The sequence below is a fragment of the Lithobates pipiens genome, unplaced genomic scaffold, assembly GCF_037356315.1.
Source record: "Lithobates pipiens isolate NorthernLeopardFrog02 unplaced genomic scaffold, aLitPip1_a1.2 Scaffold_10, whole genome shotgun sequence".
NCBI lineage: Eukaryota > Metazoa > Chordata > Amphibia > Anura > Ranidae > Lithobates > Lithobates pipiens.
In genome coordinates, this window is record NW_027507686.1 from 161,311,283 (window position 1) to 161,323,477 (window position 12,195).

At 40.9% G+C, this 12,195-nt stretch overlaps 1 protein-coding gene across 1 annotated transcript in view; it reads right to left on the reverse strand.

Moving 5' to 3' along the window:
- Window positions 1–166: 166 nt before the first annotated feature.
- LOC143935105 (solute carrier family 22 member 20-like) overlaps window positions 167–12,195 on the reverse strand; it is a 31,029-nt gene continuing 19,000 nt past the window's right edge. The window contains exons 8-10 of the mRNA XM_077458739.1: window positions 11,115–11,223; window positions 10,813–11,016; window positions 167–1,417 (exon numbers count right to left, since the gene is read on the reverse strand). Of these exons, the coding sequence (XP_077314865.1) occupies window positions 1,336–1,417; window positions 10,813–11,016; window positions 11,115–11,223 (395 nt within the window). The 3' untranslated portion in view covers window positions 167–1,335. The remainder of the gene's footprint in view (window positions 1,418–10,812; window positions 11,017–11,114; window positions 11,224–12,195) is intronic.

The window sequence follows — 12,195 nt, forward strand, 5'->3', positions numbered from 1 at the left end:
TTAGTAGAGGGAAAGCAGTGAGCATGTGCCCCCAGCCTTTTAGTACCAGGCCACAAACTTTCTAACATTGGGGAGGAGGGTTACCTTGCAAGATGGAACAGCAAGCCTCTCCCACCTTGTAGAGCATCCCTGTCCCAATACCGAGGGACAATGGCCTCTTCCCCACCTATGTGTGCCCAAAGAATAAGGTGAGGGTAATAGGAAAATGGGGGGGGGGGGGACTTGGGGATTCATATGGAAGACTCTTTATTATAAGGGGGTGATCAAATATTTGTCTTCTCTCAGGAGAATGTATACAGGGGGACTAATCCTTTTGCTGTTCTCAAAAAGAGTTAAAAATTAAAAAAACACATAAACTCCAAATTAAAAATCTTTTAATCAGTCAACACACAAACACAAATACGGTACCTACTGGCTTTTAAAATAAAGTTTATTCATGCCCCAGAAGTAATTCCATGCTGCATCCAGCAAAATAATCAACATCAAACATGGCATCCAACGAGTTAATTTATGTCAGTCACAATAACTTGTCTCCCACTGATCTCTACATGCCGCACACCCGCCACTAAATGACAGATTTCCTGCTGTGGTAATTTATCTTTACCGTGTGGAATCCCATATAACATCATTGACCGAATTTGGTCACTGCCTTCACTCGGGATTGGCAGTGGTATTACCAGCAGTGTTGACTGTGGTAAAACCAATTGGTTTTGGGATTAGCATTTTTGCCAATTTTCCACCTGTTAAGGCGACCTGCCCATGAATGAAACATGGGCATGTTTGAGCAATACTACTGGCCAGGATATAAAAGAGCTCATATATTAACTACACAGTATTCCACAAGAAAAAAATACATCTAATATGACTTTCTCTTTTCTCTATTCTCTAACAAGATGAATGTGAATACACAATGTCTTGGGTCATACCCTGAAATTATTCCCCCACTGCAAACATTCTTAATAGTAAACATGGATCAAATGCTGAAATGTGACCAGATCCGAACAGTTCTGGGATATTTTACCAAATTCTAGGAAAAGTTACAGACATTCATACTATGGAAATGTTACATTTCCTCTTCTCTTACATACTCTATTGAAAAAACGAAATAAAAAACACTGTAAATACCTACTCTTTTAACATATATTTAACTCCCCCACTGTTCTCCATTAAATGATTGGAGCATCACAAAGCACCTTTAAAGAACTCTCAGGTGATTCTTCTATATGCTAAGAACATCGTGGTGACCAAATTTCCATGACGCTGTTACAACCTGTCCACAGCTATAACTCTTGAAGACATCCTAGGTCAGGACTCGTCTGGATACTGTGTTGGCCATCATGGAATTTCTTTTAAATGAACCTGATAAGTGAACTCCTCAGAAAGCGACTCTTCAGAATCTGATAATTTACCTATAATCCTGTGGAGAAAAAATCGTATCTGATCAGAAATTGGTAGTTGCCTATTTTTATATATGTTGTACAAAGGGCCCCATAGCAAAACCATTAACCACTACAATACAGGGCACTTTCACCCCCTTCCTTCCCAGCCCAATTTTCAGCTTTCAGCGCTCTAGCGCTTTCAGTGACAATTGCGCGGTCATGCTACACTGTACCCAAATGAAATGGTTATCATTTTGTTCGCACAAATAGAGCTTTATTTTGGTGTTATTTATTCACGACTCCGTTTTTTTTTTTTGCGATATAAGCGCAAAAATAGCGGAAATTTGGAAAAAAAACAATATTTTCTTTTTTCTATTTGAAAAGAAATCCAATAAAATCAAATTTTGTCATAAATTTAAGCCAAAATGTATTCTGCTACATGTTTTTGGTAAAAAAAATTCCGTTAAGTGTATAATAATTGGTTTGTGTGATCACGGACATATGTACGCAAATGATCATGTACATATGTGTGCAGGTGATCACGTACATATGTGTGCAGATAATCATTGGGACATGTGATTTTAGTGGGACATATGTGGGGGACATGTTTTTATTATTAGGGACATGTGTTTTTATTATTTGGGGACATGTATGTTTTGGGGACATGTGTGTTTTGGGGACATATGTGGGGACTGTGTTTGCACTGTGTTGTGTGTTGTGTGTTTACACTACACTGATGATCAGTGAGTAAAAAGCTGTAAAAAGCAGCCCATACTCACTGATCATCAGCCGGCTGCAGCGTTCTGCTCTCCTCTCCTCAGCGGTGACTTCCGTGTGAGGAGAGGAGAGCCGATTGCCTAGCAACCGGCTGTTTGTTTACATCACATGACGGCCGTGATTGGACACGGCCGTCATGTGATCAGGAGGGCCAATCACAGAGCCCTCCTGCCGATCTGAGATGTGCCGTGTCCGGGTGACACGAGCACATCGGGATCGCGCCGCTGCGCGGGCGCGCGCGCAATCCCGCTACTCCTGAATGACGTTCCTGAACGTCCTATCAGGAGTAGACGGCTCCCACCCGGCCGTATATATGCATTGGCCGGGTGGGAAGTGGTTAAAGGATCCCCAGTCTCGCTAATCTTTATATCAAGGCAATTTCTCTTATGGTACTATATACAATTTACTTTTATAGAAATCATATAGAGATTTACAAAATCCTTGTAAATTGATTTTATCCAAAATGTACTTGCCCAATGCTACCTACTTAAATCATTGCACAACCAGATAATTTAACAGCCCATTGATTGGACAATACCTAATTTCAAGAGTCATTGTACTTGGAGATCCTCTCTATGTTTAATTATACAAAGGTTGTATGTTTAATTATACACAGGTTATCCACACAGAAGAAACACAGTTGAAAACATAAAAAACTGGGGGTTATTTACGAAAGGCAAATCCACTTTGCACTACAAGTGCACTGCAAAAAAATATGATGTTTTTTATTTTCCTTGCATGTCCACCTCGGCTTTACAGCGACTTTACTTCGAAGAGCACTTTCAAGTGTTGCTTTTAGTAAATAACTTCCCAACTTTAGTCCCAAAGTCCCAAATTTACACGCATGCCCAATTTTAACATTAACAGCAATCATCATCAGCATCATCATCAAAACAATAGAAACAATTAGTTGACTACTTTTTGATTGTGTATTGACATTGCACAAGGTAAGTAGATATGTAGATCTTACATATTCACATTTGCATTCGATTAGGCCCCTTTCACACGGACGGATAGAATGGTGTTTTTAGCTGCGGATTTTCTAGTTTTCTACCACAGCTAAAAGCACACAATACTTTCCTATGGCCCCATTCACAAACAGCGTTTAGCTGTGATTTTGTCACATGCGCTTCGGTGCGAATAGAAAAAATAGAATTGAATGCGTCCAGGTGTTATGTAGCGCAGCTATATGCACATAACCGCAGGTAATCACAGTCTTTGGTGTCAACTGTGGATAGCAGCGTGAGAAGGGATTCAAAGGACCAAAAATAAAAATTGCTACAGTATATATGCGGAAGGCGGTCGGCAAGTAAATCTTCCTGTATTCTTGTAAATATCTCCTAAACATGGGTAGTTTAGGAGATATTCATTGTTTACTGCACCCATTTTGTCATCGGCGCATGCAATTTGAAGAAACTGCTGCCCGTGCTGTTTCTTCCGAAGCCTGTGCTGTGACCGGCGGCTCCTGCACGCATCGCAGGAGTGACGTCACGCAGCTTTGGCCAGTCACACAGCCAGGGTCACACTGCCATGCATACTAGCACATTATGCCTTCACTCTGCAGGTAAGAAAAAAGTAGAATAAAACCCCCATGTTTACTTCTTCTTTAACCGGTTCCCAACCAGCGCACGCCGATGTACGTCAGCAGAATGGCACGGGTAGGCATATTGGTGTACAGGTACGTCCAATCTTCAATGCCGCCCTGCCATTGCGAGCACGCCGCCGGCGGCGTGCTCGCGTGCCGGTCGGGACCCCCGTGAGTCCGGTCGCGGGTCCCGCGGACTCGAACGCCGCGGGCATACCCGCGATCGTGTCACGGGACGGCTGAATGGAGAAGTGCCGTTGTAAAAAGCATTTCTCCATTCTGCCTAGCAACTAGTGATGCTGATCTCTGCTCCATGTGATTGGAGCAGAGATCAGTGTTCACTAAATGACAGCCCAACCCCCCACAGTTAATAACACACCCCTAGGAACACTTAACCCCTACACTGCCACCCACTGGTTAACACTTTCACTGCCAGTGTCATTTACACAGGAATCACTGCATTTATATAGAAGTGATTGCTGTATAACTGACAATGGTCCCAAAAATGTGTCAAAAATGTTCGATGTGTTCGCCATAATGTCGCAGTCACAATAAAAATCGCTGATCGCCGCCATTACTAGTAAAAAAAAATAATAAAAAATTATTAATAAAAATGCCATAAAACTATCCCTATTTTGTAAACGCTATGACTTCTGCGCAAACTAATCAATAATCGCTTATTGCGTTTTTTTTTACCAAAAATATGTAGAAGAATACGTATCGGCCTAAACTGAGGGAGAAAAATGTTTCTTTATATATTTTTGGGGGATATTTATTATAACAAAAAGTAAAAAGTAATGCGTTTTTTTCAAAATTGTCGCTCTATTTTTTTTTCTAGCGCAAAAAATAAAAACCGCAGGGGTGATCAAATACCACCAAAAGAAAGCTCTATTTGTGGGAAAAAAAGGACGTCAATTTTGTTTGGGAGCCACGTCGCACGACCGCGCAATTGTCAGTTAAAACGACGCAGTGCCGAATCGCAAAAAGTGGTCTGGTCTTTGACCAGCAAAATGGTGTGGTCTGTAAGTGGTTAACATTGGCAGGAACTGTTTTCTGTAACTGGTGATAAAGTTTGAACTGGAGTTTGAGTTCAAATTTGTTAGTGTGCTAATACATTTAACATTAAACTACCTAACACCACCCAACCCCCCCGACTGACAGTGTTGCTGTCTGCTGTGCCTCCTGTGCTCATTCTTTAAGAGTTGTGTCTCAGTTATACAGGAGGTATGTTACTGGCCAGATCATCTAGTGAAAACAGAGGAAAAAAAACTAAGAAAACTGATGCAGCCACCACATGATTGTAAGCTGCAATATATATTTTTGGGGGTTTTGGCTTTAATACTGCTACCTCCAATAGCAATAAGCCTTTATTCACACCTTGGCATTTTGTAGTGTGTTTATTTACACTAGATTACATTCAACGTGCAGAATCCCATAATTTGTAATTGCGTGTTCACATTTTAATACTCAGTCCCTTGCATGGTCTACAATACTACTCTCAAAGAAGTATGTGAGCTATTTTTTAGCTTAATTAGGCATTGTTGGCCCCATAGATTTCAATAGAAGTTTCTGTAAATATGTAATACATCCAGGTTCACACTTTTTTTCACCTCATAAACACCTCTTTTCCAGCATTGCTCTGCAGTCCTTGCCCAGCCCCAGAAGATCACATGTGGCCCGCAAAGCCATCTGATGTGGCCTGCGACCTCCTGCTCTGGAATGGCAGGTTGGCAAGCCCAGATCATGAGTTGCTGAACCACCATCCCAGACCATCAGTGTTGTGAATGAATCTGTCAGTAGAGGATTCAAGCGGCTGCAGAGCAGAGCCACATAAACCGATGCTTCCTGTATAGCGCCAACTCCTGTCACAGGCGGAGTGATACCAAATGTGCTCGGGCTGGTACAGCAACAGCCGGCGATACCTCAATTGATAACTGTTATTAAAGGTACGTTTATTACTATATATGTGTATATATGGGCATATCTGTTCTGCAGTGGTTACTGGGCTGCTTTCAAACTGATCCGCAGGTGCAGCACAGAACACCTGCAGGTTATCTGCACTGAGCCTTAGACTTCTGTTATTACCCGCAGGTTTGGTGCGCTTTCAGAAAGTGCACCACACCTGCAGGATATAATAGAAGTCTATGGCAAAGTGCAGCTAACCCGCAGGAAAGCCACAGGTGCACTACGCTGCACCCTCGGTGTGTAAACCACGGCACATCAGTGTGAAAGCAGCCTTAGGCCCATTTGACATGATCTGTCCGGCCCAATCGGACCCTCCATTCACCTCTATGGAGCCACAGATGTAAACTGGCTTGTGGCCGTTTACACCCACCAACCTCCAATCCGATCCGCTAAAAAAAACAAAAGGGGAGAACCATCCTCTTCCATCTAAGCAGATCGAATCAGAGGGCCCATAGAGTAGTGTGGGCTGTGTCGGTGTCAGCTCTGGATATGGACCTGTCATCTGCCCGCTCCACTCGTTGTGGCCAGCGACCAGTTACCAAGTCGCTTAAGTGGTCCTCGCTCATTAAACGGTTGGGCACCCCTATATTCAGTGCTACTTATTTATGATTTATGATTCATTTAGCCATGGTGAACATATACCCTCTCCCATAGTATAAAAGAGAATATTCCTGCGCCTAATCAAAGAGTAATCTAATTGTTGCACCGCTGCACACACTGAAATGGGGTACTTGAACCCCAATTGGAGAAGACAAAAGGTAAAAAGGTAGTGGTGCGCGGTACTATGGTGAAGAATCTAGTTAGAACAGGTTTAATATATTCAATAGGTACTCAAAAGATTAGAAGATAAATGTAATATCGTCTCCACTACAGGTAATAAATGGAACGTAGAAAAAGAAAAGACAATATATGTATATAAAAAATATTAAAAATATATATATATGTATATATAGTGAGGGACCCTCACTCCTATGCGTAGTAGTATTTTGAGTGGTGGACAAATGGATAAGAAAAACAATTAATGATAAATAAGACTAGTGGTCCCAATGCGATTTTTTAGGTAGCAGAGTTGCATAAAGTGGCAGTGCTGAATATAAAGAAGGTCCGTGAAAATAACTACTACTGTATTTGTTTCAGTGACTAAAGTACTATACATAAAATAGTGGACGAAATAAAAAATATATAAAGTGAATCACCATGCGATTTGTTAAAAATGATGAAAAACGCATACAAAGTGCTAATGCTGAACAATAAATAGATCTGAAAAGAAAATCTGCTAAGTCAAAGTATATGTGTAACAGTGTACAAAAGTAATCATTAGCTAGATAAGGCAAAAGATGTAAGTAATGCTTGCCTTGTGACTAAAGAAATCGCATATGGTGTTAAAGCCAAGGGAGGGTTAAGCAAAGTGACTCTGTGTGGGTGTCTTTATACCATAGACTTAAATATCGGTGCAGTGCACTAAATTGAATCATACAATCAAAGAAAATAAATCAAATTGTTGAATCAAAACAAAAACGCATAAACGATCCAAGTGTTGGTGAGAGGGAAACAACCCTCTGGGAATAATCCAAAACAGAAGGAAAAAGGTGCACAGTGTTTGAAGCTATAAAAAATATAAAAAACAACAATGGAACAGTAATCCTAGTTAAAATTGTCCATTCAGCTGGTGCAACAACAAGTGGCGATTAGCCCAAAATCGCATGTAACAAGACAGTCGCCTGCAATGCTGGTGCTTAAAATATATGTGCACTATAAGGTAGAGATTTAAACAGTGATAATGGTGATGGTGGATATCTCCCACGTGGTCCTGTGTAATCAGAATATGGGTGTCCCCTTACCTTACTGCTGTAAGGTAACAGCATATGGTATATGTATCCTCAGGGTTCACGGTGGTCCTTATCCCTCGAGGTCCTATTCACGTGTCCCCGGGTCCTGGCGTCTCCTGCTTACTGTGCCGTATTGGGCTCTGTAAGTGGTCCCTCAGCGGTACTTCAGCGTGGGGGGGGGGAATTGGTGGTATACCTCGGCGGTTTTATGCAAGGGGTTAAACAGATAAGGAGGAAGGGAGCCCCATAGTATAGTATTTTTCAACAGTATTGAAATTTATTTATAAAAACAGCTTTGGTACTCACAAACAGACAGAGTTTTTGTATGGTGTATAAACGAGCCTCGAGCTCGATTGCGTCACTTCCGGTAGCGTCCCGACTAGTGTTCATCACGGTCACGTGACTTCATCATGAAGTCACGTGACCGTGATGAACACTAGTCGGGACGCTACCGGAAGTGACGCAATCGAGCTCGAGGCTCGTTTATACACCATACAAAAACTCTGTCTGTTTGTGAGTACCAAAGCTGTTTTTATAAATAAATTTCAATACTGTTGAAAAATACTATACTATGGGGCTCCCTTCCTCCTTATCTGTTTAACCCCTTGCATAAAACCGCCGAGGTATACCACCAATTCCCCCCCCCCCCACGCTGAAGTACCGCTGAGGGACCACTTACAGAGCCCAATACGGCACAGTAAGCAGGAGACGCCAGGACCCGGGGACACGTGAATAGGACCTCGAGGGATAAGGACCACCGTGAACCCTGAGGATACATATACCATATGCTGTTACCTTACAGCAGTAAGGTAAGGGGACACCCATATTCTGATTACACAGGACCACGTGGGAGATATCCACCATCACCATTATCACTGTTTAAATCTCTACCTTATAGTGCACATATATTTTAAGCACCAGCATTGCAGGCGACTGTCTTGTTACATGCGATTTTGGGCTAATCGCCACTTGTTGTTGCACCAGCTGAATGGACAATTTTAACTAGGATTACTGTTCCATTGTTGTTTTTTATATTTTTTATAGCTTCAAACACTGTGCACCTTTTTCCTTCTGTTTTGGATTATTCCCAGAGGGTTGTTTCCCTCTCACCAACACTTGGATCGTTTATGCGTTTTTGTTTTGATTCAACAATTTGATTTATTTTCTTTGATTGTATGATTCAATTTAGTGCACTGCACCGATATTTAAGTCTATGGTATAAAGACACCCGCACAGAGTCACTTTGCTTAACCCTCCCTTGGCTTTAACACCATATGCTATATACCCTCTCCCATAGCCCCCCCCCCCCGCTAACCATATACTGTCTTGGGTAAATAAATCAAGTTTTAAGTGTGTGTCAGCACTCATGAATTTAAAATATGGGAACTGCTCTTGCTGACCTTCTTAAAATTCTATCTGTTTACCAACCTAGAACAAGGTTAGGAAGGTCAATGTTTAGTCAGAGGTTCTTATATGCATATTGGTTTCAGGTCAGTAACTCACAGAGGGTCAGCATGACAACCAGCAAGTAGTATTTTCAGATACCATGTCAACTATGGCAGCCTTTATGTTCCTCTTGTAGTAGCTATGATTAATTAATCTGTCCTCTGTACTGATTGCTTATTTATGCAATTTATTGCAATATTTCCAGTTCAGATTTGTAAACTGGTACCTAACTGACCTTCATATTTCACATCATCCATCATAAATGCTTGGAGATCTGTAATTTTATCACATTTTTGCCTCGTACACATGATCGGAGTTTCCCACAACAAAACCATGGAATTTTGTGTGAAGGTGAAGGATGTTGGCTCAAACTTGTCTTGCATACACACGGTCACACAAATGTTGGCCAACATTTACAAATGTATTGACGTACTAGACATACTAAGTGGTTGGCTCTTTAGTGCCACCCTTTGGGCTCCTTCTGCTAATTTCGTGCTAGTAGAAGTTTGGTGAGTGTTGATTTGCTCTTTTCTTTTTTACATTTTAATTTATCGCTTTTCAGTTCGTTCCTGAATGGCTGTTCGTCAACCAAACATGTTGCAGAATTGGAGGAGATAATGGGGATTATTTACGAAAGGCAAATCCACTTTGCACTGCAAGTACACTTGATAGTGCACTTGGAAGTGCAGTCGCTCTAAATCTAAGGGGTAGATCTGATATGAGTGGAAGCTCTGCTGATTTTATTATCCAATCATGTGCAAGCTAAAATGCTGTTTTTTATTTTCCTCGCATGTCCCCCTCGGATCTACAGCGACTTTACTTTTACTTCCAAGTGCACTTGCAGTGCAGTGAATAACCAATAATGCATTTATTAATGGCGTTGGAGTTATTGCTTTGACATTATCATTATTTTTTGGTTGAATAATGATTTGATTTGTTATATTTGCTATATTTTTGGATGCATAGAATGCACTTTTTGGTTAAGTTCTATTGGCAGATAGCATGTCTATTTTTTTTTTTTTAATGCACAATAAAAAATACTTGGCTATGGGGTTGATTTACTAAAGGCAAATCCACTTTGCACTAGTGGATTTGTAAATCTGAGGGGAAGATCTGAAATGAGGGGAAGCTCTGCTGATTGTATCATTCAATCAAGAGCAAGCTAAAATGCTGTTTTTTTTATTTTCCTTGCATGCTCCCCTTAGATCTACAGCAACTGCAGCACCAGCAAAGCAGCTTCATTATTATCCCATTAAAGAAGAAGAGAATGTGGGCTGCATTTCGAGATTTCATAATTTGCCACGTCACGAATGTTAATTCTCCATTACAAACGCTAGTTTACAAGACCGACCGCTTCTGCTTCCGCGTATGCGTGCTTGTATTTTTGACTTTTGTCCGACTGACTTGTGTACACACGCTCGGAAAATCCGACAACACACATTTGTTGGCGGAAAATTTGAAGACATGCTAGCCAACATTTGTTGGTGGAAAGTCCGACAACAATTGTCCTATGGAGCATACACACGGTCGGATTTTCCGCCACCATCCAACATTTCCCGGCAAATAATCTGATCGTGTGTACAGAGCTTGAGATCTAACTAACAACAAGGCAGTCCAAACAACTCTAAGCCCTATGACTGGTGGTCGTGTTAGAAAACATACAGATTTAATATACTGTACCAATCCATTCTTTATGATCTTTTACAGTTGTGTGAAGGTAAGAATGTGTTGCTTGCCACTTACCCAGAAAAAAAGAGATTGACAAAAGGACTCAATCCCAAAGCTAAGGGGGGCGTGAGATAATTAGCAAAGGGAGAAAAGTAGAACTCACCTATTTTCCACTTCATTAATAGTGTCAGGTAAGTGGGAATCTTTGGTTTCCATTAGGAAGCAGGAGAAAAAGCCTGCAATAATAGGAGAGATTCCAAACAGCATAGGAAGTATTGTAAAAGAGAAATCTCCTGTTAGATGCAGAATAGAGGCAACAGCAGAGCCCAGACGAGCATTCATAGCACTAAAACCCATTCCAGTTTGCCTGTGGGTCACAAAACACAATGAATGTAAAATCTTCTAGCATTTATCCTCTGCCCATATTCATTTTCAGCTACACAAGGTAACTCACAGGAACCTTACCTTATTTCTGTAGGATACAGCTCTCCCGTGTACAAATACATGCAGGTTATAGCACATGCCAGGAAAGCTTTTCCCGTCACTGCCAGGGCTGTACACAGCAGATTCTTATCTACAAGTAAAAATAATAATAATTATGAACAGTCTGCTCTTCAGGGTTGACACAATTTACAGATACTTCTTGCTATTTTATTAATGTACAGTAAGCAATAATAAATCTGCTTCACTCTACCACTTGAATTAGGAACATAAAAGCTGATTGTTGCTACTTGCTTATAATTTAAAGACTAGATACTGAAGGAAGGATATTTTAATTTAGCAGGGATGTCATCACATTTAACATATGCCTCACATCTTTCTGTAGAAAGTAATTAAAATGTAAATTCATTTTTTTTTAAATCAGAAAGATGCTTGCTTGAAAGTGTTTAAGTATCAAGAGGAAAAATGTTTCCCCTCCAAAACTTCTGTTTTTCCTGGTCTGGGAACTTGGAACTACAAGTGACAGACGATACTGCAGCATGTTTTTTTATTTTATTTTTTTCTAAACCAGCAAAAACGTGGACATTTTTTGAATAAGATTAAATAGAAAATACCTAAAAAAAACTTTGTAGTGGTATAAATGTTCAACACAGAGTTCAGCAGTCTGAGGAGTATAATGTACATAATGTAGCAGCTTGTACAACATTACTATGGTAGCAATCAAAAGAGATGTGTCAGTGGAGAAGTGTATCAGTAAGGTATCAGTTGGCAAAACACTTTGCTGGAACAATGGTGGTCAGTGGGGAAGTGTCTGGTGGCAGTCATGGTGAGCAGAGTATTGCACTGTTTCACAGTGGTCAGTAAAGTAATGTGTAAAAAACAGTGGTGGTCAGTGGAGGCACGTACGTTGGGACAGTGGTGGTAAGTGGATAAGTGTGTATCAGCACAGTGGTGATCAGTGGAGTATTGCGTTGGTTCACAGTGGTTAGTAAAGTGCATGTTGACACCGTGGTGGGCAGTGGACTAGTGTATGTCAGTACAGTGGTAGTTGGTGGAGAAGTGGGCAGTGTGTTTGTAGTCATTGGGAATTGCACATTGGCATAGT